We start from the raw sequence: 25,016 nt of genomic DNA, 5'->3' as shown, positions 1-25,016 counted from the left end.
ACCAAAAACAGTTCTACCATACAAGTTTTGCGAATTACTATTTCACGTACAGTAAAACCCTCCTTTGCAGACACCATCGGGAGAAAAAAAAGTTAATCCTTGAAAGAGGGGGGGGGGGTGATGATTAATTAGGGGCTTGAAATATATATTTTTATTATACAAAGAGATATAATTTGTTCATAAAAGAGGGGTGTCCGTTAAGTGGGGTTTTACTGTCCTTAAATAATTAAAGATATGTACAACCATATTAAAGCACCCTAATATATACAATGCTCTTAAACACACAATATAATTATATTTTGAGCCACTTTAAAGTGGTGTGAGATGGCAACTGGGACAGCAAATTTTTACTTTTTAGCAAATTACTTTTGGCAAATTATCAAATATCCCAGAACTCTGCTCAGCAATATTCTGTGTGTTTCTTTCGGTGTCCTATGGAAGTTGTCTCCACAAATTGGTATGCTATTTATATTGATGCACTGCATGCCATTGATCTTACGCTTCTTGAATCGTTCAATTTCCTTTATATCATTGCTGTATAGAATTGCATAATCCAATTCCGTATTGCACCATCGATTAATTCTTAAATCCGTGTTCATATGTTCTAGAGCTGGACAACTCCCAGGCTGCCATGGCTACCAAAAATCTGTATTGATGCTTAACACTTTCTATGTATCATTGTTAAATTGAAGTTTAATGATGGCACGAACTTTTTAAATTTCCTAATGTGTCTTTCAACATGAGAAAGGGTTTTTCCCCAACCGAGCGCAGCTCAGATCTATTGCTTTGGGTAATTTGCTACTTAGTGAGTTGTGCCGGAAGTGTAAGTGTGTCTACCTAACAGTCTAAGTGCATATTATGTGTGATTTTTCAGTGCTGCCATCTATATTTCAGAAGTGAAGTGTAACGACTGAATATTTGCACTGTTTATAGGCTTGTTGCTCTCTGTGGTGAGACTTTTTAATGAGTAGATCTGCTTGCATATTTGCACCTCAAAGTTGGGCACCACAGAAAACAAACTTCAGCCAATCACCACTGTGCTATTGTTGGGGCTCGAACCCGGGTCCCTGTGCTGCAGGGTTTAAGCTAGATAAAAAAAGTCATTTAGCAAAAATGGAAAAAAGCTTTATGCAAAATGCTAATGATTGATGGATGTCTGTATATTTGTTTCGTACCTTCTGTACGCATTTTTGCTAAAGTGGCTACTTCTTCTTTCGCATTCGAAGATTTTCTTTTGCATTTTGCAAAAAATACCACCTAGCTTCAACCCTGCCAGGATGCGACATAGGAAAAGGTCATCAAGTCCCAGAAAAGTCAAAACATTATTTCGGACTTTTCCTTAGGGAAAAAACGTGTTTGGCTCCTAAGAAATCTGGCTGGCACCTAATTTTTTTTTTGCGATTTCTGAAGCCAATCAAATATCATGCAAATGAATCCATGTCGAAATTTACTCTTTTTGGAATTACCCATTCAACTTATTACACATTACCTTCAATACTTATAGAGCTTAATGTTCAACCTTCTCTTCTATTTATAAAATTTATAATGTAATATCAGTGATCCAAACAAGTTTCGGGATGCACAGCTCACCAGGGTTTAAGCTAGATAAAAACAATTCCTTTCGCAAAAAAGCGAAAATGAGGAGAAAAGCTTTAGCAAAATGCTATAATGCTAATGGTTGGATGTCTACTCGTTCTGTACCTCTTGTATGCATTTTTGCGAAAGTGGCTACCACTTCTTTCACATTCTAAGATTTTCGCAAAATGCGACCGTAGCTTAAACCTTTCAGCTCACTTATGTACCATAAAATCATTGTGTAATTATGGTGAATGAGTTGCTCAATGCATGTGAAATAAGTGAATGCATCACATTTTTATTCATTCTTGATATTGTCTGACGAGTTTTGTTTAATAGGATGTAATCACACTTTCGTACTTGCTATGGTTTTTAAGCAGAGATGCCAACACTCACTGATGAATAATAGTATCAGTTGAGATGTGGTGGTGATTCTATGATTTTTTTTCAGCCATCATTACAGGAAATTTAGCAGTACACCTCACACCAACCCAATATCAATCAGTTCTAATAATTGATCTTTGCCAAAATCCATTACAGTAAAACCTGTCAATTTGGACACTTCTCTACTAGAGATGGTTTTGAATGAAACCAACTATGATTCAACACAACGTCCACAATACTTTGCCTTGGATATCTCTCTAATTCGGACAGATTCTAATGTAACTGTAGGTGTTCCTACTTGGACAGGGGTTTTACTGTGTTTAAATAATTAATGATTTGAATACTCTATAAGAATGCAATATAAATCGTAGTTCAATCCAATTTTTTTTGTACAAAGGCTGTATATAGAGCTGTAATTTTTATTTCAAAATTGCACTATTAACTGATCCTTGAATCAGTCTTTATATATGTGAACACCAATATGAATCCATGTCCATACTTACTCTCTTTGCAGTCCCATTCCAATACATATTTGAATATGTAGAACAGGGCCTGACAAATCAGGAAAAAAAGAGTTAGTAGCTAGCAATATCCCCTCCAAGAGTTTTTTTAGGGATGAAAGAGGCAAAATAGTTTTTTTTTAGAAAACTATTTAGTTTGGGCTCTAGTACTGGGCGGGATATACCTTCTTCTGATTCCTAATAACCAATCACCCATACGTAAGAATCGATTCGTAAGAAGCACCTTAAGAATCAAGCTCTGAATACAACCACGATGCAATTGTTAAAGGCTATTGTTGAGGTTACGACGATGGACAGGCCAAAAAATTTCCCTTTTGGGGAATTTCGCCACTGACCAATCAACACCCAGCTAAAAATTAACGTGTTGTTGAGAAGATGAGGGAAGAGGAAAATAAATTTTAGAATGACACTAGCCTGAAAAGATAGCAAAGTTCTTTTAAGGAAATATAACCATGGTGGTGAAGAAATGATTAATACATAATGCTTTTTGAACCGTGTTTCAGTAAAAATCCAAAAAATGTTCATACTTAATTATCCGATATGATTGACATCAAAGATTCTCTTCCTACATCCACAGGGATGGAGCACATTGTCCCCCCACTCCACAAAGAGTGGCTATGCTATACATGTTATGGTGAAAGTGCTAAAGAGCTGTTATTGTGAATAATCATCGGCTATTTCAATAAATTTCATAAATTTTGCTCGCATACTGCAAACACATTGGCAGGATATTATGCGTAATCGTCAATCTATGGTTAATGCGATAAATGAATCATCTTTGTTTACATTATGTATGTAAGTAAAGCTAACATTGCAAGACTAACAATAATATGCTTCTTAATTAATTGAAATTAGTTTTCATGGCAAAATGCACATGGTACTGCATGCATCGCATAGCTGCTTCTTGGTCAAATAAAAATAATAGTGATCATATAATACGCAGTAACCGTGAAAATTGACATCGTTTCTGTGGTGTTGGCTTTTTTTGCATACATTGAAGTGTGTGGGGAAAAAACAAACGCAGCAGCAAGTTAATAATGACTTTTATATTCATGTGCAGTTACATTTTGGCAGATTAGAGCTTCTCACATATTTTGTGTGAAAAGTTCTTCACCTTTTAAGCTAAGAAAAATTGTCAAATCTACAAGTTCCCATAACATAAAAAAGTGGAAATATTTACGACCCATCGATCATGATATATATGGATTGAAAATTTAAGAACTATGCATAATCACTGGTAAATTTAATAAATGTAGCAAAATTTATCAAGATGATCCGATTTTAACACTATTACCAACATATATGTGCTGTGTATAGATTCCAAAATTGTTTTCCACTCTCTCACACAACCTTTCTATAACTTAAAAAATTGGACAAATTCCTTATTCGGCAGTGAAAATGCATCAGTTGAATACTTTTAAATTTTCTAAAATATGATCGTAAATATGAATAAAAATAAATAAACTTCTATTAAAGAAAGAATTTGTTATTTCTCGCATTGCTAAAAAGTGGGTAGTGCCTTGGTTCTTAACTCAATTCTTAACTACGGAAGAAAAACGATTCTTAGTTAAGAATGTGGTAGCAAAATTGTCTCTTGATTCTTAACTAAAATTAAATCTGTAGTTAAGAATCAGAAGATGGTACACCCCCTGTACCTTTTTCATTGAAAAAATACCTAAACAAGGTGATGAACTTTAGCTGTGGTTGATGCAATACTATCTGGAAACAAGGGCATCAGAAGTGCTGTGAACTGGGGGGTGCTCATCTTAATTTTTATGTAGGAAATTTCAATTTCCGAATCAATTAAGTGGGTGCCCAGACTTATGACGTAAATTATCAGGGTTGCTCAAGCCCAGGCTGCAACTAGGGCAGAGCAGCTGGGTCTGGTGCACTGGGCGGTAGACAAGAGGAGGTGTAAATTTCACCCTTTAACCTTAACCTCAATATTATAAGGAAGCACCAAAATGTGCGCTTGTCCTGGCTGACCAAGCATCTAGTTGTGGCCCTGGCTCAAGCACTCATAGCACTCCCGACTCTGACATCAGTCTAGAAATGTTGAACACAATTCTCTGCTCAAAAAAACCTTTTATTATTTCTTATTGATCTCTAACATTAAACAGGTATAATTTTTATTTTTTATTTTCTGAACCATACATGCACTTAATAAATGCACTTTTGAGCACTTTTTTATTAGTTTTACATCCTAAAAGTGACACTAAATCATTGAAGATTTTTTCATTTTTCTCTTGCCTTTTCTTTATTTTTACTCTTGATTTTGTCTTCTTCTAAAGCTTTAGTGTGTTGTTCATTCTTTTTCTAAAATACTGAAACATTTGCAAAGCAGTCACTAGGAATGGTTTTTTTTTTTCCGGCCTTACAAATGCCTGCATATCTGGCTGGAAAAAAGAGCCTTTGAAAGAAAAAAGGTATTTTCAATGCCCAATAATGTATGTTATATACCCAACAATATCATTTAGATTGTTTACAAGATACATCCCTAAAGCAGAATGTTTTTCATTGTTCTGCAATGAGTCCTGGGCTGACTGAAAATGTTCTGCAGTAAAGATTCCCATAATAGTGTTTTCTTCATTTTTCTCAAAATTCTTCCAGATTGTTTTGCGTCACAGATTTAAGCATATTCTGCTTTCAGGAGATAGCATTATCTCTCTAGCATGATTGATAATTGCAATAAGACCATGTGGCTCGCTATTAGAAGAATTAGAAAATTCTCAACCCTTGGGCCACCCCTTTAACTTTTATGTACCATCAAGTTCATGTTTTCAAATCATAACCTCTTGAGACATCATGAACTCGAGTTCATGTTTATCACCCGATTTTTATGAAATTTGAAATCAATCTCCTTTATGGTAATACAATAAAATATTCAGAATTTACTGACATGAAATAATGACACTTTAAAACAGAAAATGAAATGCACTATGGAGTTAAACAAAATTTAATACAAACATAGGTCTTGCTAAAAGTGCTAAGAATCAGTCGAGGCAACACTCCCTTTTCACCTACATTTCAAAAAAACTTATCCAGCTTCAATACAAACTGAAAATTAAAACAATGCAGCTTGAAATATGGTAGAATACAGTTCAAAACAAGCTTCACATTAGGTTCATAACACAGACATGCACATCCCAACATGTACCATTCGTTAGAAATTCTGCAGAGGAATATGAACGAGGTACATGTGTGGTTTAGTAGTGGTAGAATAGAGTTTAAACTATTCAGATTTTTTTTCTTATAATTCATCTTTGATCTGTTTTGCTGTTTTTTGTTTCATTTTTAAAAACAATAGGCCCACTACTGGTGGACTTACCTTATTGGTATGTGACTTAATCATTATTCTTCAACCTGTTTATAAATGATGGCAAATTCATTTTTAAATATCAATACAGGAATGAAATAAATTAAGTCATGGTGTTTCTCAGAGAATGAGCAAGAACTCAACAGTCAAACTGTATGAGTAGATTGAACTCTACCTTTCTTCATGCATAAGAGATCATTTATTTTTTTTCTAGTGTATTGCAAACTAAGTCTTTTTGATACATATTTTTCTCCTGAATTACGTCAGATTTGAATTAGAAAAGTTGCCTGTGATATCAATTTTTAGAATAGAAAGTTTCATCGCATCCAAAATATAATCATGTTTACCATTGAGCAGGAATAGAGTGTATGAGTTACTTAAATTAAACGGGGTAATGAAACATTGAAGTGACTAGAAACACATCAAGGAGGAGATGGAAATTTTTCAGAAAACCTTGGCTTATCCCAGCATGCAATAGCAATGAGAAATCTGGGATTGGCGACTTAACCCTTTAAGTTTGAATTAGAAATCACTAACCCCCCCTCCCCTCCTCCTGCAAAATGTCATATCTTTTTTAATGGAATAGTACAATTTTCAGCAGGTGCAAACTCATGGGTATAGAGTAACATTTTCCATTGAGAAATCAACTTTACAAACTATCTATGCTCGTCAATGCTGAAATAAGAGGCTTTTATGCAGGAGTGATATCTCGTCATTGACACTTAAAGGGTTAAGTTTTATGTGCATGATCAGTAAATAAGAGTCCAAAGAAATCACATTTTTTCTTTTAAATTGGATTGGCATCTCTAATAACATGGAAGGGGATCAGTCACTGAAAGTGCTTGAAAAATATTAAAAATATATATCTGTAGAAGACTTTTCTCAGAAAAGAATTGTGCTTAGCTCCCCTAAATATTTGACTGGCGCCTGAGTTTTTTGTTGATTTGCCACACCTACCTTTTGATAGAAAAAAATTGAAGGGGAAACGAAAAAATCTGCAAAGAAAGTTTGATGGATAAAAGAGAACTATAATGTAAGATTCCCATATGATAGAGGTAGAAAATAACAGGGCTTGACAAATCCCAGGCACCAGATTGCTATGGTGACCAGAAAATTGCAATTTGCTCCTAAAATTTTCTGTGTAATTACTAGCTCTGGCAAACAAAATATGTTTGACTTCTAAGATGATTTGGTTGGTGTCTAGATTTTTTTGTCAAACCATGAAAACATTTCGCCTCTAAATGGGCCTATGAGGTAAAGCTTGACAAATAATAAAAAAAATCTAGGGACCCGAACAATTTTTAAGGTGATCCAAGCATAATTTTTCTCTGAGAAAAAGTTTTCAAATTAATGGATACCCCACTTCCATTTTTTTCCCCAGTACTTAATACCTAAAAAATTGATTGCAGAATGCAGCACTGCACATAACAAGCATTACACAGAAACAAACTTCACGGAAGGTTCACTATATGTACACACACATTCCAACATGTACCAATTCGTTAGAAGTTCCGCAGAGGAATATGGACGAGGTGCATGTATGGTTTAGTAGTATTTAATGCCTGATCTCTTTCCATGTTGGGAGAGAGACATGCACCATTTTCAAAAAATTTTGTTTTTTTTCTCAGATTCCATTCAACAACCACGCAACAAAAATTTTATGTGCCAATAGGTCTAACTTTTTTGATCACATGTTGACTTGGTGCCTGGGATTTTTTTTTTTGTCAATTCCTTCTCCGAGGGGATGTGTGAAAATTATGTCATTTCAAACTAGTGCTCAACAAATCCTAGGATGTTGTGGTGATTGAAAAATATGTGTTGCTGTCTAAAGTCTTTATGTGATTGGAGTTAGAAGGCAATACAAAATTTCTGGAAATTATGTTGAACATTTAAAAGGGGATCGGTGAGTGTTGGAAAAGTTTAAACAAACATTTTTTTGGACTGTTATTCTAAAAAGAAAACTGCTTTGTGTGTGTTCTTAAGAAACATGGCTAGTGCCTAAGTTTCTTAAGAACACACACAAAGCAGTTTTTAAGAAACTTAGGCACTAGCCATGTTTCTTGAGAGCAAACTTTTTTTTCCTCTGGATTTATCAGTATTTTTTGTAAACTGAAAATATTATATTCATAAAAGTAGAAGGAATGCTCTCAAGTCAATGGGGGGGGGGGGAGAGAAACCGAAGTTAACTTAGCCAAGGGGGATTTATTTCTCTTATATAAATATCTTTTCTCTTCTTTCTAATCCACCCTTTCTGTGCATGGCCTTTCTACTGAGTTAGCTCGAGCTATTCCGAATGGAGGCCACATTTTAGAGGAAAAAATAGAATGAAACCGTCATTGCAAAATCAGACAATAGTGCAGGCAAATATGTTTAGAACTACTTTTATTTCTAACCCTTTCTGCCCTAAGAAGACTTCAATTGGAATCAGTTTTTCACTTTCACGGACATACAGCTTTAAGTTTGAATTTATTTGGTTATTTATATTGGTACACTGTATTTTCTCATTCTACTTGATCTAATACAGCCGAACATCGTTCTAACAAGCATAGAGAGATAAAAAATTTGTTTTGTTATGTCTGGTCTAATAAGAGAACATTTTATGACATTTATTCTCAAAGTGTGTTTAACGTCTTCTAAAGGCATTGTGGTGAGCTGGTGATAATGTGTGCTTGTTCAGTTCTTTGAAGTAGATCTTTTCCAGACCATTCTAGGGTACCATGGATGAACCAAATTAACTGAGCAATCACTCAAGCAAGGGAACCACTGCCACTGGAATTAAAAGTTTAAAGTTTATTGTTCCATGGGATGGAATTAAAAATTCCATTCGTTTTAACTGGTTTTATAAACTAGGTTTATATTAATAGTGGAGTTTGACTGTACTTGTAAGCTTGAACTTTAGCCTAACTTGGCCATATGAGACTACTTTCTGTGACTGTGTTTTAAATCTCATTTATAAATAAAAGTTGGGGGTATATTTTGGAGGAAGCTTGGAAAAAAAACCTGTCGTCCATTAAAAATTTAAAGCTCTTTATCAGATCTAAAATATTTATGCACTGATGCAAAGTGGTGTGTGATTTGCATTGGAGGCTGTGATGATGAACCTACAAACCCGATCTCAAATGGATTTCAATACAACCTATGTACGGCAACGCTCTTCTGAAGTGACTCAAAATAGTGTGCAAGAATTAGTATATAAAATACTGTTCATGTGTTCCGCTTGACCTGCACATTTATTTCTGCTACAATGAAAACATTTCAGCATCCAGAATTTTTGTTCATAATATAAACAACACTTGTGGATGATGTCTTTCTTCATAACAACTTTCAAAAAGACAGAAAAAACATGAACAGTATCATGCGACTAGTTATTAGCATTTTTATTTGTTCCCCCTTCCTTCTGTTTAAGGCCGGAAATACTATAAAAGTTTGATAAAAGGACTTTTATCAATTTTGAAAAATTCAACCAATAACATTATCGGTTGCATTTGCTGGAATGTAACCTATGAGCTTCATTGGTTGGATTTTTTAAGTTTTATAAAAGGGATTTTATCCAACTTTTATAGTGTAATACCGGCCTAAGAGCCACTATACCAGATGATCACTATTTCGAGTTGTGTATCACTCCTCCCTCAGCTTAAGTGACAAGGCTGTAACCAGGGATTGGTGTCTGGGGATCTAGTCCTCCTGAACTTTGAGAAAACTCCATATATTCACCATGGCGGAGATACCTCTAGCGTCAGAGGTGGAGTCAGCTGATCAACATATATATGACATCATCTTGCTTCCCCCCCCCCCCGAGACCTCCAAGTCTATCTACGCCTGCGAAGAAAATTGTTGATTTTTCTCTGACGAGATGAAAATTAATGTCTAACTCAAGTTATATTGATGAGAAATTTTTCAAGAGAAACCGGCCAATATTGTTTCAGTACCAAACGGTTTTCCGCATTCCACGTGTCTTTTTCGATTCCCTCCTTTCCACTGTATGCTTGGATGACTTACTAGCAAAGAACCAGTTATCCTTGACCTCAGCATTGAACCCGAAAACGCGTTATGATATGGCGCATTGTACATAGTGTATATGTGTGTGTATGTACAAATAACAATTATCAGTAGTTTCACGATTTAATGGGGTCTTTTGTTCTTTATACAACAATGAAGAAAATGTGTGGGTTCTTTTTAAATACAATCTTTTCCTCCCCGAATAATCGGAAGATCAAAGCATTCTCATCAGTAATAATTTGTTACAAGATGACGTAAAAAGTTGTGGTTAGATGCTGAAGTCGAATATTTTTTTTAATAATTGTGAAATATGGACACTGTCTCTACCAAAATGAAACGTTGTCTCTATTTCATCTGAGGACTGGTGTCATTATAAATTATATGAAATCATATCGAAACTCGATTCGTTCCGCCAAGTGCTTTTTTCATCCTCTTCACCATTACTGAGGCTGCGGAATTTGTTCGTGGGCAATTTCTGCAGTGTGAAACATGCATGTTTCTTTTACAGCACACGCCTTCACAGTCAATCGGTATGCAATCAGCTGTATACACGTGACCGGCTCATCGGCGCATGACCACCCATCGGACAGGTCTACTTTTTTTTTTCGTGTCCTTTAAAAAGATAAGACAGGATTCTAATACATTTTTCATCGCCATATATATCACTACAAATTCTTATGTTGAAAAGAGGAGAAAAGAAAGTGAAAATTGTGATGCAATGGCGTCATCTCCATATACATATAGCTAATAAAGACCAGTTTTGGCTATGTCCTAGAGGTCTTTATTTTCTCCCCTTAAATCGAACCTGAATCTACAGAGACAGAGCCTCCTCCATCCAAAAGAGAGAGAAGATATTCACTGAGAGTTAATGGGAACATGATACCACAGCAGTGGTATGTGGTCCGCTGCGAGGAAAAAAAGGCCACAGCAGATGCCACTTTAGTATCAGTGATCGCAGGTGATAGAATTAGTGTTGTCCAAGTTTTCCCCTGTTTTCTCAACTTACTTTGTGGGGCAGCTGGCATCTTGTAATGAAACAGCGTGAATTGCCATGTTTTTCATATGTGTATGCTAATTAATGTCGGAGTTATGGAAATTTAGTGGTTTTTCTTCCCCGTTTTATTGTTGATCAGGTGTTGGTATTGACATGATGCGAAAATGCTGTGTTCGTGGTGAGTTATCAGTTTGTTGCTTTGTTTCGCCTGTGCTTTAGCAATGAGTATTCGTTGGTTTTTTTAACATGTATAATCGGAAATGAAATATATATATATATTATCGTTATAAAGTTCATGCTTATTTTCCCTGATTTGGATTGAATATTGTCATTCAAGTCAATTAGTGTTTCAATCCAGTGTTCTTCGAATAGCATCAAGGAGCTCCTCAGCTAAACCATAAAGCATACCCACTCGCTGTATTTTCACTTCAATTTAAACGTTCTTCTAAAACACATTTTGCGAACTAACTTTTGAGAAGCATCGTTTCATGCAATTTTCCATTAAACTGAATACAAGCAAAGCTCAAATAAATATTTCCTTCCTTGTCTATCTTTTAAATTGAATTTTTTAAAAATAAATATCTTACCGTAATAGTATCTAGCAGGGTTTTCTGAATCTTTATACCTGTCAAATGTGACAGTGAGCTAGATCAAAGGTTTTTAGCGTTTTATTTCTCGGGGGATGGGGATTTGATGTTTACGAGACTGTTTCGCGGAACTTTGTGTTATCCATCGCGCCATTTCAGCAGGCGAATCGCCCGGCAAAGACTTCATACTGGCTGAAAATTTTAAAATGTCAGGAGCAACGAGCGCATCAGCTTTCATCCGGGTATTTATTCCTACCAACCGGCTGCAAAAACATTCTGGAGAAAACGCTAGGCACTTTCCCAAAAATACTAGCGGATTTTCTTGGTTATTCTCCCGCTGTAACAATTATTACGAGAGATGTTTTTCAATCGTGACGCTCTTCGTTGTTCAAAACACGAAACAAACAATTCTATGAAATTAATATCTCAGATCACGTACTTTGTTTTGTATCAATTGGTTTCCGTTATTGTTTACCAGCAATTGGTCCAGATGCCTGAATTTCTTTGTGGGTCACAAAAAAGAAAAGAAAAAAAGTGGAATGTTTGCAGCAGTGATGTGCTATTAAAAGACACTCCAATGCTGAAAACACCATGCATATAAAATTGTATTGAGTTTTTAATCCCTATTTAGGGTGGATTTTGATGCCGTCAATAATAGGACTTTTGAATGTAGGGCTAAGTCGGTTTATGCAAGAACGGGATTATACACGAGTATAACTACTCGGATGGCGAAATTTTATGCCACTTTTCCCAAAATGTTGAGTTTTTCGTACTCCAAAGTCTCATTCGTTCATGTTTAGAAGGTGATAAAATGTCGGAAGTCTTTCTCTTTCAGTTATAATGAAAACAAATTGTAACGTCATTTTTAAAAATATTTTTCGTGACATCTTAAATCTTAAAATTGCAGTCGCATAAAATTTTGAAGTGACTTATAACATTTTGCCATCTGAACACAGAACTTATACAGTACTTATTTAACAATATCTTACAAATTCTTCTGTTCTTGCAACACAGAAAAATTGATAGGCAAAGCCTATGGGATCTAAAAGGGATCTGCTCTGACACTTTTTATACGATTCTGTTTTTGTGAAAATTTTCATTAGTTTTTCGTAAGGATAGTTTTAGATAGTCTAGTAAATTTTTCCACAAAGGAAACTCCAAATTTATGGTTTCTTTGATTGATTTGTATTTTGTGAAGGGACCATTTTCTTGACCTGAAATTTTTTTAGAAGGCTCTTTTTCGAGATCTAGAATATCGTGAAGGGTCCAGAAAACAGACCAAAATTCACGGCCCCGTCAAAGTAGAAATGGTTTCTTGTGAAAAATTTATATGATGGCTACTGAAATATTCGGTCAATATATGTATCATGCTTATTTTGCTTTAAACAAAAATGCCTACAAATAGATTTCATTAAAACGAATCCAACGGTACCTCATTTACTGTGATATCGGAGCCTTACAAGCCACTGGTTTTAATTATTCAGTGTATTGTGTACCTGGTAAGCTATCATCGATTGATTATAAATTATTTCATAATTGATACCAGAAGGAGAAATGCAATTATTTCCTTGTGTTCTAAACAAGAAAAAACACGGTAAATTCATTGTTTAGAGTTGATTGAAGAGATAGAGGCCAATACCCATTTTCATATGTATATTTTTCACTCGCCTCACCATGCTTCAGATTCGCTTCATTGTACGATTATCATCGGTTACAGACTTAAAAACACTGAATTTGATTGTTCAACACTTACCACTCAAGGCGAAAGCAAACACGTACTCGCGTTGGAACTTGCGGCTGTGTCTACGCCATAGCCAACATCATTTTTTTTGGAAAGTAAATAGTGTCAGCGTGTAAGTCCATGAAATTTAAAAGAAACCACGAGCTATTCAAATTATTTTCACATTGAACGAGACTAAAACATTAATTTAATTTTATTTTTACCTCTTTATTATAAACGAAATCTCAGTCCTTTATTGTATCGGATCTCGATGCTAATGTTCGAATTTCGCAACCGGATATCCTATGGTAACCTAAATCTGATATCATTTTTATGTAGAAATGATGGGGGAGGAAGAATGGCGGGATGTCGGTACTATACTGTATACTATGTCGAAGTTAATGTTTCGTGTTTCTCATGACCTCGTTGTTTAGAATTTATAATTTGCTAATACAATATTTGTGAGAAACGAAATGTGTTTCTTGAACAGTTTTTTTTGTAATTTCTTGCTTCCTGTCCTGCAATCGAAACCTATACATATCATGTGTGTTCGACATTTTCCACCGATTACGCTTATTCCAGATCCCGTGCATTGATGTATTCGGTGCTTATATAAGGTTATAGATTGGGGTGTATTGTCTTGTGCAGGGCTTGACAAATTCCAGGTGCTAGAGTGAATTAAAAAATTAGGACTCGCGCCTAAAATATTTTCCATACGTGGTTATTAATTTTGAGTGTGCGGGCAACATCAAATTTTTGGAATTTATTTCATCATGTCTCCCACCATGGAATGGAAAAGTTCACAAAGTCCCGAAAAGCTTCTTTTTGTTGTTGTTGTTGACAGTTTCTCTCAGGCAAAAAATCTGCTCGATTTCTTTGAAATTTAAAACCTTCACCTGAATTTCTTTTGTTCCGATTTTGGCAGCCTTTGTTTTGTGTTATATCTCTATATGATGTTATTTGTTTGAACTGGTTTAGAACTTCATACAGAATTGAGTTAAAGGTGACTTCAAATAGCTTTGACGAGAACCTTTCATACGAAGGTTTTTAACAGCTGGAACATCTGGTTGATGCGAAGATGAATTTCAGGGAAGGAAATTCAACCGCCTCTGTAGAAATCGAACCACCATCCTCCCGCATTCCGTATGAGTTCGCTAGACCATTACGCTACAGAGGCAACGAACTTTTTTTCTTTTAGAGCTTATAGCTCAACATATACTGGCAGTTTTGCCACCAGGTGTCTACTTATCTGAAGATTGAACATGAGAAAAACGGCTAAATGATTTTTAGAGGTGAAAAGTGTGTGTGCACAATTTAGCATTATATGCTATTCAAATGAAACCTTGATTCATAGGCGGAGGTAGACTTGGAAGTCTGGGGGGGCCACGATGATGATGTCAATTCATACATGCATATATACATTAGATCAGTCGACTACACCTTTGACGCTGGAGGGGGGGGCAATGCCCCCCACGCCCCCGTATCTGCGCCCATGCCTTGATTTAATTTTTCCGGGAAACCAGGTCGCCATGGCGAATCAAAAATTGAAATTGGCGCTTGAAATTTCTGGTGTGATTGCGGCATTAACACCAAGTTTTTGGAAGTTATAGCGGCGTGTCAACGAACATGAAAAAGGGTCTCCTATTGTCAGAAATATCGGGGGCGGGGGGAAACAAAATTTTAGACTTGGCCAAAGCTTTTCTTGCACCTGAATCATTTTTTTTGAATTTGTCAAGCTCTGGGATACACTGTATGTTTATCATTAACTTCTCAAGGACATGGAGAATCCATTATGTGAAATACTTTAGAAGAATCTCTTTCATCCAAGGCTTTGAAATAGGTAAAATGGCCGGTTATGATAATTCTTAAACTCAATAATAAATATTCAGATACAATAAAAGTCGGACCACGCAAAATATATTGAAAAATAAAATTTACATTCAATCAAAATAACCATTCACTCCTTGTGTAAATCTAACTAATCGTACTCATCCTTTACCTCCGTACACCAGTTTCGGGTAACGCAAAATATCTCGCGGAGATATAGGTGGAGCCGCAATGATAATAAACGAGAGGATTATGATAATAGCTCACTAAAATAATGGTCGATTATCGGCAGGTAACTGAATTTTATTATTTGAATTATAAAATTATACGACTACATAATCTTTTGTCATTGACGGTGACTGAATGGAAATTTTTTACTCGTCTTTTTCGCTCCTCATCTTGTGAACGTGCCAAAAAAGTATTGGGACCTCGAAGGCGAGATTCAACACCTGTTAATACTCCCATTATTGGGGTCATCATCACTATCATCAAAGACATTCGGAATCTGATTTTCTACCGCTCCCTCAATCCTTTTTTTTTTATTACGCATTTATACACGAATACTTTTTTGTTCCGCTAATTAACCTCTTCCTCCAACTGAGATTCTAGTGAGGCACAAATGAGGCTCTTCCTGGCCTCCTCGTCCTTTAGTTTCTTCGAGTGATGATGATTATAATGGTGATACTCTTTAAGAAACCCTTCGCTATTGCCGTTACGCCCTGATTTGATGTGAAACATTTCTGATTCACGCTGTGTAGGCTGTTAGCAATTAGAGGGTCTTTTCATTTTTTTTCTCTCCCAACCCGATGTCTTGCGGTGGCTGTAGTCGATGAAAATGAAGTCGTGTATTCAATTTAAAATGTTTTTATGTCCACGATCGTGGTGCTTATACACAGTAATACCCCGAAGTTATGTGATAGGTGGGACCGAGGGCGTGTGTGTGTTTCGAATTCGGGAAACAGTTTTCCATAGAAATACATATAAATATTAGTTAATTTGTACCAAGACAAGAGCACTTGTCTTTTTGTTCGTTATTATGGCCCGTAATACTATGGTGCTTTTCTATGGCTTCATAAAATCTAATTTGCTTTAAGACGGCAATCCGTTCCAGTAAAAAGAGATGTATACTCTTAAAATCTTTGCAAATGAAAGTCGTGTAAAATGCTTTAAATGTTTCGATAACACCTCGGCCCATCAAAAGAAATGAGCTGCTTGTGTTTGGAAGCAGAAAACAACTTTCAGCCATGATTTGTAGTTAATTGAAAGTCACGGGCCAGGTGAATTGCCGTCAAAGAACAACAAAATAAACAAATAATATTTGAAACTAGCGTTGCACTACAGGTATGAAATTGTCTGTTTTTTGTAAAAATGGCAAATGCCAAACAAGCCGTGGGATTCTATTTCTAAATCCCGGCAGTTTTCATCTTTATATTTTTATACGCTGTATCCTCCAAAAACAGAAGTTGCTTAGTTATCACTTGATAATCTCTACTATTCTATTTCAGTAATAATCCCGTGATTGAATTTCAGAAATGTGCTTTTTTCCATAGAAAAAATCGCTTAATCGCGGAACTCAGGATTACTGTATCAATGTTGTGAAAGTCCGGAAGATTTCGTGCAAAGTACAGTGGAACTTCGGTTAACGAGCTTAATTCGTTCCGCCAACGTGCTCGTTATCCGAATAGCTTGTTATTCGAATCAAACTTCCCAGTAGGAAATAATGAAAACTCGGATAATTCGTTCCACAATTATTCATTCGCATAAAAATGACTAATGAAAATGACATTCAATCAATAATTAAACACAATAACAATTATACATAATGCAATAAAATATACATTATAAAGAACTCCATAAATAAACACACAATATGATAATGTTTACAAATTAACTTTCTCTAAATGTCGAGAGGAAGAGGAGGACTATCGTTTAGGACTATTTAAACTGACTTTCAAAAAGAACCTAATCCAATGACACTTGCTTTTGCCTCTGTTTTGGGATTTCTGGGAAATGGTAAATTGCAGTGTTCATTTGGAGAGATTCATTGCTTGCACAGTGCTCCAGTTTTATTTGCGTGGTTCTTTTCTACAGAGTTTTGCACAGATTCCCACATTATACACATCTCTCTTATCGCATTTTATGTGAGAGACTCCTCCTTACTTCTCTCTTCCTCGGACGAGATACCTTCCATAAACTCTCGCAAGTGCGTGAGAAAGACATCCATCACTTCATCTACCGTTAACTTCTAGACATTTTTCACCACTAGTTCCCGAATGCCATCCTCATGCACCTCTAGTCCATGGTCTTCCCCAAGCACAAAATCTCTTCGACAAGTAGTGGCTCTGTTTATGAGCTAGCCCCGCTCAAAATCATGTTCAGTAATACAATCAACCCACGGTTTTTTCCAAGCATAATAATTTAAAAAAAACCTTCAAGTGCACATAACGCATCGCTGCTATGCTTGCTACATCTTGTTTCGTATGTTAAATATTCACACGCGCGTGCGTTAAATTTCTGACTGAGACACGCTTACCGGATAATCGTAGGGGAGAATATCACCCAAAATTCCATAAGACGTGTGTGGGCGAAAGCAAAAAACCATCAGCTCAGTTGTGATAACGCAAAAATAAATAGAAAAAGCGTAAAATTTTTGCTCGTAATGCTAACCATCACTCGTCAACGGAGTCAAAATTTTTGCTCGTTATGCGAATTGTTCGTTGACCGAAGTTCCACTGTACTGTGATCTCTGTTTTTATCTCCCTCCCACTAAAACATTTCTCTGGTATAAGATGATTTTTTGCACTCCTGATCAAAGACATGGGTAAATAATGCTATTCACCTATTGCGTCGTTTTTTCCTTGTTCCGTTTCACCGACCGACGTAGTATAAGTAAGAGATCACTGTCATTCCGGCTCCCGTGGCCGTGTTCTGAAACCAACACTGCCTTTAATCGAATAAAACGAATGGGTTTCAAGGAACATTTTTGAACTTAACTTGATGTACGTATATTGAACGAGTTATTTCCTGAGCTCAGCTGTCTTATTGGAGGTCAACGTATTCAATTCCAAAGAGGACAGTTTTTTTTTTTTTAGCGTGCTGGTTTCAATATCAGTGCAAGGTCGTTGTCGCCGCCTTGTCCGTGGTAGAAACAACGCCTTTCTTCAAATGGGCCGTATTAAACAAGAAGGAAAAATAATTGATACGTTGTTGAACGATGGGTGTTGACCCTCTGCAAATGGATGGTTTTTTTGTTTTTTTAAGATTCGTCTCTAATCACTGGAAGATACTTGTCCCTGTTCTTAGATGATCTTCAGTGGTGATTGGAATTCTAAGCGTTATTGGCTGGCGTTTTTTCTGTAAATGATGAGATGAACCCTAGGTTTTTTGAACAAATTTGCGAAGTTGCAACTGGTGCCGTAGGCATGATTTTTTTTTTTTTTTTGGGACATCGTCATCATCTAGATAATTTTATGATTCTGATATTTAATTAGTAAAGTACTCCATAACGTACGGAAAGTGTTAGAAATTTTCAACGGGATGGATAGGATGGACCATAAGTTATGAATACGTCTTCAGTGTAGCGCTTTGACACCAGTATCGATTGATAAGTGACAATTCTAGGTTGTAGTGTTGCGGGAAGTTTTATAATTTTCTAACTGGGTTGTGAACAAATAAAATAGCATATCCTCGGTTGTAGTAAGTTTTACCTTGATTGTCACCATTCAAAATGAAATACGATACAGTATTCATGTAGGGAACCCATCCATCGTTTATTGATGACAACCATGTATTGGTAGTAGATATTCCTTTTTATTTATAGCGTTTGTTTCTCAAATTTATTTGTTTCTTCGTTATTATTTTTAATTTGTATCGCTGTAATAGTAATTGACATCCATAGTTGTATAAACTTAATTTATATCTATCAGCCATCTCGTTTTGCAATTTTCCTGTTGTGGCCATGAATTTGTGGCCTGTTGTGGAATGAATTGTCACCGTTCAGGAAATATGCTGAAGATACCCCTCGCCCCACCCCAATACCGACTTTGATTTCCAAGTTTTAGAGACACTGACAACTGCGGAAAGTTTTTCTAATGAAATACTGAACAAAAGAATATCTCAGCATAAATTCCGCTGATTGTGCTTGAACATGAAAAATGTGCTTTTTTCCACAGAAAATTACGTAACTTGCGAGTCGAGGTATTGCTGTATCCTACTAGCAGGGCCGCAACTAGATGCCTGATCAGCCGGGGCAAGCAGGAATTATGGCGCCCCCTTGTGATGTTGAAAAAAAAAAAAGATGTTTGAAGGTTGAAATATTGGCGTCTTCTCTGGTACGGCGCCCGGGGCACCAGACCCGCCTGTTCACCCTAATTGCGGCCCTGCCTGTTAACCACTATCAAGGCCCTCTCTCACCAAAACGAATTTTTTCCGTATCGAGAAATACGGTGCAAAAAGCTTCAGAATTATCGTGTTTTTTTTTTCCCCACGTTTTAATTTCTGACATGAAAATTCAGTTTTTTGTCAGCTACCCATGAGTGATTGCATTATCTGTTAGTTTCAGAACGATGTGGTAGTAAACCGCATGTATTCAGAGGAAAGGGAATATTTATTCAGCGAGACCCTTTCCAACTGCATTCTTGGAAATTCCGTTGTTGCTTGAGGAACTAGCGCTGTATTTTTATCACTTACAAACACCAGTTGCCCCTCCTGTCAAGCTATCCATATCTCTCTCTTGACTGCATCTCTACTTCGTGAGAATCCCTTTTCCTTTGCTATTCAAGCGGTTGGGCCCTCATCTCTTGCGGGTAGTTTCACTTTCAACCAACTTCCTGCAAGAAATTTCTTGCACAGTCGCTGTTTCTTTCCTGCTTGCTGAGTAAATAAGCAATAGTGGAAAATCGGGCATTCATTTTTCCACCCCTTGCTAAGTGGAAACAACTCAAGAGCGCTAAAGAAAAAAAAAAGTCTTACCGTTTTCCCCCATCTCTCTCTCTCTCTAGAACTCCGCTGATTTTTACGATTTCCCACACTGAGAATAGTTCCGGTTCTGTGTCGTTTCTCAGAAATTTCTTTCCTGCCTACTTCCTTCATCTTAAGATCTGCCGCCCGCACCAGTGGTTTGTTTGTCTTGTTATAAAAACTGTTGAATGAAGTTCAAGTTGGGGAGGAAGTTAGGGTATTGCTTATTATCTTGGATTTTTCGCGGAAGGAAAGGTGGGAAAAAAAATCATTACTTTCGCAATTTTTTCTCGTAGTTTTTGTATGTCTTTCTCGGATTTTTTTACGATAATTTAAAAAGGTAGTTGCTTTTTGTTTCTCTCTCTCTCTGATAAAATGTGTTGTCTTGTCCAGATTACGCTGCTTCCGTAAAAAATACGAGAAGAAAGTTGAGTGTAGGCTGAACCGGGTTTTTAATTTTGGAATCAGAACTCACATTTCATTGAAAAATTAATCCTCCAATATCCTACTTTCACTTCAAAAACTTTATTTAACCCTTTTTAAGCTGTTTTTAAAATTTCCCTAAGCCGCGCATTATAACTGCTATAGTGGAAATCACTAAATCTTTTGCAAAATGTCCAGTCTTTTTTCAGGAAGAATACTTATTTTCCGATTTCACGTGCAAGAGTAGAATGAATTCCCTTCACCTCGTAGAATAATGTAACAAAATAACCAAGGAAGATATCTTTGGCTATATCTTTCATATATAATTTATACTGTTCGCCAATATACATCTAGATTCGGGATTCATGCATCAAGATTCAATTTCACTCCAAATGTTGAAAAGTGAAAATATACTCCTTCAAATTTTAGGTATTTTTGTTTTTCATTTAGTTATTTTTATGTTTTTCATTGAAAAAAACACACCTTTTTACAAAACTACCCCTTAAAATTGGGGAAAAGAGGGAAATTACTCTTTAAAAATTTTTCGGATAACACTGCTGTACACACACTCCTTCTCCCAAGCAAAGGGAAAAGAAACACCATCTCTCTCCTTCTATTATCAAACTCTGAATAAAAGCTGACTCCTCCCACTGGCAGTTGATCTGACCGGTTGGGGGGGGGGGAATCTTATCACTAGAAAACTTACAACCGCATATTTGGAAGACACGGCTTTGCTTTAAGGAAGGGAGGTATCTAGGAATGGCTGAAATACATGGAATCAAGTTGGGCAAGATATCTCCTCAATGCAGCTGTAAGTGTCAAACTTCATGACTGGTGTCCTGGGTACACCATGTGTTTGACCTAAGGGTTCTCTGGTATGTTTTTATTGAAAAATACAAGCCCTTTCTTTCTCTCTCTCTCTCTTTGTCTATCATCACGGAATTTGGAAATTGGATATTTTAGAATACACTGCAGTTTTTTATGCTACAAGTTGAATAGACATGATTTAAAGCAGTCTCTCACACCTATTTTTTCCCCTTGGACAATATTCAATTTTATTAGATTCTATGTCATGCCACCTAAACATCGCGGGACTCCCAAGCAAAATGATATTTTGGAGCCGCATTCTTAGCTGGGGGAAAAACAGCTCGTATGTTTTCTTTCTTTTGAAAATCATGATGTCAGATCTCATCGTGTACACCCCCCCCCCCACTCCCAATGGACATGGGGGGGGGGGGCTTAACACCTTACATTGGCCAGAGTTCTATGGGAAGTTCTGCTGAATTCAGAAAATAGTGCCACTTTTTCTCCACCTTTTTTTTGCATAAAAGCTTTATTTCCTCACATTTGAATTGTTTTTCATTGCTCTCTGTGGCCCCCCCCCCCTCTATTTAAGAGGGGTCATGGCTCTCCTACCACTTCATTTTTGATTGCAGCCTCTTTAGAATATCTCAGGGCTGCAATGGGGAATATAATGCCCCAGTTGAGAACCATTGATTTAAAAATCCAATTACTGATGCATCAGCTGAAATCAAGGCTACAGCGAGAGGGAGAGAACACCCTCTCCTCCTGAAATGTTAGAAAATGACAGATTTTTATGAATAACATTTATTGTTCTATCACTTTGTTCCCTCCCAAAGTACTAGTCCCTCCCCCGAAAGTTTTTTTGGCTATGGCTCTAGCTTTAATACATAGGCTATTTTGAAATTGAGTAACTGCCAGGGTTCGTACGGGTCAGGGAAAACCTGGAAAAGTCAGGGAAAAATTTTTTTTTACTCAAAAAAGTCAGGGAAAACAGGGAAAATGACCCATTTTTGTTTTAAAACCTGGAAATTTCAGACAACGACCTGGAAAATCGTCACGATTGTCGTTTGATCGGAAAAAAAAATCGATAAAAAAAAATAATAAAGAGGGGAAAAAAATTCCGTCGGGATAAAAAAGGGAATTCCGATAACATCGTAAATATGGATAATCCGTAAAATATCGCAAAAACTAAACAGTAGAGATACTGCCGAGGAGGAACGTATTTGGAAAAGCATAAATGCGTGTAAAAAAATCTATGATTATGATGTCATTATGATATTGCAATTAAAATTATTAATTTTATAATTAATATAAATAATTTTATAATTAATATAAATAATTTTATAATTAATATAAATAATTTTATAATTAATATAAATAATTTTATAATTAATATAAATAATTTTATAATTAATATAAATAATTTTATAATTAATTTTTTGTAAATTTTTATTAATTTATATCAACTTTTTGATTAAAAAAAAAACCTGGAATTTTTTGAAAAATTGACTGGAAAACCTGGAAAAGTCAGGGAAATTTTTTTTAGGAGAATGAGTATGAACCCTGACTGCCCAATTTGCATGTTATAAAATTTTTACTCTTCTGTTCTGCCGATGAAAATGCGTGACCTTTGTGGCAAGATTAATATTTTTTTTGAATTAGTATTTTGACAATTAAATTTTCTCTCGACTAGAAGCACTGCTGCAAAGTCGCCCATTACCAGAAATCCCAGGTCTTCTTGAGGACACTGCTGGATTACCATTAGGTGTGGAAACAGCATCTCGATGGATGTCAAAAGAAAATCTTCTGCTCCAAGAAGATGCAGATCCGCAGGTTTTTGTTGCTCTCTATGACTTCCAATCTGGAGGAGAGAACCAGTTGTCGCTCAAGAAAGGTATAGTCATTCCTCCTACTTCACATCCTTAACAAATGAAGAAAGAAAAAGAAAACAACTATTTTCTGATACTTATATTTTATGTGAAATGAAGTTGAATATTGCTGCCAAAGACTGCCTAACCGTCCCCAAGTACGAAGACTGTTCAGAGCACATGTCGAGCAGTGGTGATGGGCTGGAATAAATGCTATGATGCAGTTATTATTATAAATAAGTATATCATCTATAAACGTACAAACTCTACAGGAATAATTAAAAAGTTTTAAATGATGAAACAAATAGAGCTGTAGGCATTTTTCCTGGTTAAGTATTTTAGCGGCAGAGTGACGTGGTGGTAAAATGCTCGTCCATCCCATAAAGATTGCAGTCACAGTCCCAGGTTCAAACTCTGGGAGGAATATAGATATTTTCCTTAACGAGCTTGAGGCAATCACTGATACATGGTTCGTTAATTTCCAACCCAACTAATTAATGGCAGTAAATTGCAATATAGTGATATGGCCAGAGTTTGTGTTTGATGAAGTAGTGGTTAAATATTTTCAAACTTTTGTCAAGCTCGTCATCTGTGAATTTGTTGTGAAATATGTGCATGATTTTTTCACCCGTAATTCATTTTACAGGAGAGCAGGTGAGGGTGCTGTCTTACAATAGAACTGGTGAATGGTGTGAAGCTCAGTCCAGATCCTGCCAAGTTGGTTGGGTTCCGAGCAACTACATAACACCAGTGAACAGCCTGGAGAAACATTCCTGGTACCATGGTCCGATTTCTCGCAATGCTGCTGAGTACCTTCTAAGCAGTGGCATAAATGGGAGCTTCTTGGTCAGGGAGAGTGAGAGCAGTCCTGGCCAGAGGTCGATATCTCTGCGATATGAAGGCAGGGTCTACCACTATCGCATCAGCGAAGACTCTGATGGGAAAGTAAGTTTGAATTCTCAGTAAAAAACGCAAGATAAATTTTTACTGTTAACTACAGATTTGTAGCACATACATAAACCATAAGAGGATTGTGTGTGCGCGCGCTTGCTACCAAAAAAAAAAAAAACTATATTTGTAATAGTTTTGTTAAATTGCTGTTGAAGTTACTGACCCAACTATGCTGTAATGCAGTTACACAGCACTGAAACTAGTGAGTGAAAACTGAAGATTATGAAAATTATATGATATAATAAGAAAACATGCTATGGGATATGGGACAAAAATTTTGTTCGTTGTATCTGAAGGTTTGCTATAAATAAGTTCAAATGTATTGTCCATTAATATACTAATCAGTTATTTATTTGTGTCAGGTTTATGTGACATCAGAATGTCGTTTCAACACATTGGCCGAATTAGTACATCACCACTCAATGCACGCAGATGGTCTCATCACATTGCTGCTATATCCAGCCCCAAAAAGGAATAAACCCACTGTTTTTGCTTTAAGTCCAGAACCGGATGAATGGGAAATAGACAGGACGGATATAGTGATGAAGCACAAACTTGGTGGAGGTCAGTATGGTGATGTCTATGAAGCAGTTTGGAAGAGGTACAATGTCACCGTGGCTGTGAAGACTCTGAAGGTAATGACCAGAAAGTGAAGCAAAAAAATCATAAATATGTTTATAATTTTTTATCTCATCAAAAGCATGTACATGCAGTAAAATCCTCACTAGCATTTCAATGTCACATGTTTCACACTCCATGTATAATAAAATATCTGTACGTTTTCCTATCAGTACGATAGTAAAGTCTTCACACGCAAATTCAAATAACATTATCACTCTGCAACTTTTTGATAAATGTTTCTGTCCTCTCTTCGAGTCCTGTTATTGTGCTGTTAAACTTTTAACATCTGCATCTACTCATAGTTATTAGTTTGTTGAATTAAGAAAAAAAAAAGATGACAGAACTTTCTAAATACATTTATATTACCAACTGTACATGCGCTTTGTAAAAATTCCTCTGAAGAAGTGGTTACAAATTGGGGCATGCCGAAATGTGTTTTGTGTGTATTTATGCTCGGCCTTATACTG

The 25,016-nt window shown here is 36.2% G+C and overlaps 1 protein-coding gene across 4 annotated transcripts in view; it reads left to right on the top strand.

Moving 5' to 3' along the window:
- LOC149083639 (uncharacterized) overlaps positions 1–25,016 on the top strand; it is a 42,462-nt gene that overhangs the window by 1,630 nt on the left and 15,816 nt on the right. For 2 of the 4 annotated variants that reach the window (XM_089234122.1, XM_089234120.1), the window contains exons 2-4: positions 22,803–23,003; positions 23,624–23,922; positions 24,291–24,563. In XM_089234122.1, the coding sequence (XP_089090248.1) occupies positions 22,803–23,003; positions 23,624–23,922; positions 24,291–24,563 (773 nt within the window). Of the gene's footprint in view, positions 1–10,874; positions 10,968–22,802; positions 23,004–23,623; positions 23,923–24,290; positions 24,564–25,016 lie in introns of those variants that run through there. The other 2 variants (XM_089234123.1, XM_089234121.1) reach the window with 2 other exon arrangements.

The sequence above is a fragment of the Pholcus phalangioides genome, unplaced genomic scaffold, assembly GCF_987345545.1.
Source record: "Pholcus phalangioides strain wild (caught in Gottingen) unplaced genomic scaffold, Ppha-v1.0 ptg000008l_1, whole genome shotgun sequence".
Taxonomy (NCBI): Eukaryota; Metazoa; Arthropoda; class Arachnida; order Araneae; family Pholcidae; genus Pholcus; species Pholcus phalangioides.
The sequence above is the reverse complement of the archived record's forward strand: the minus strand, read 5'-3'. Positions and strand labels throughout refer to the sequence as shown.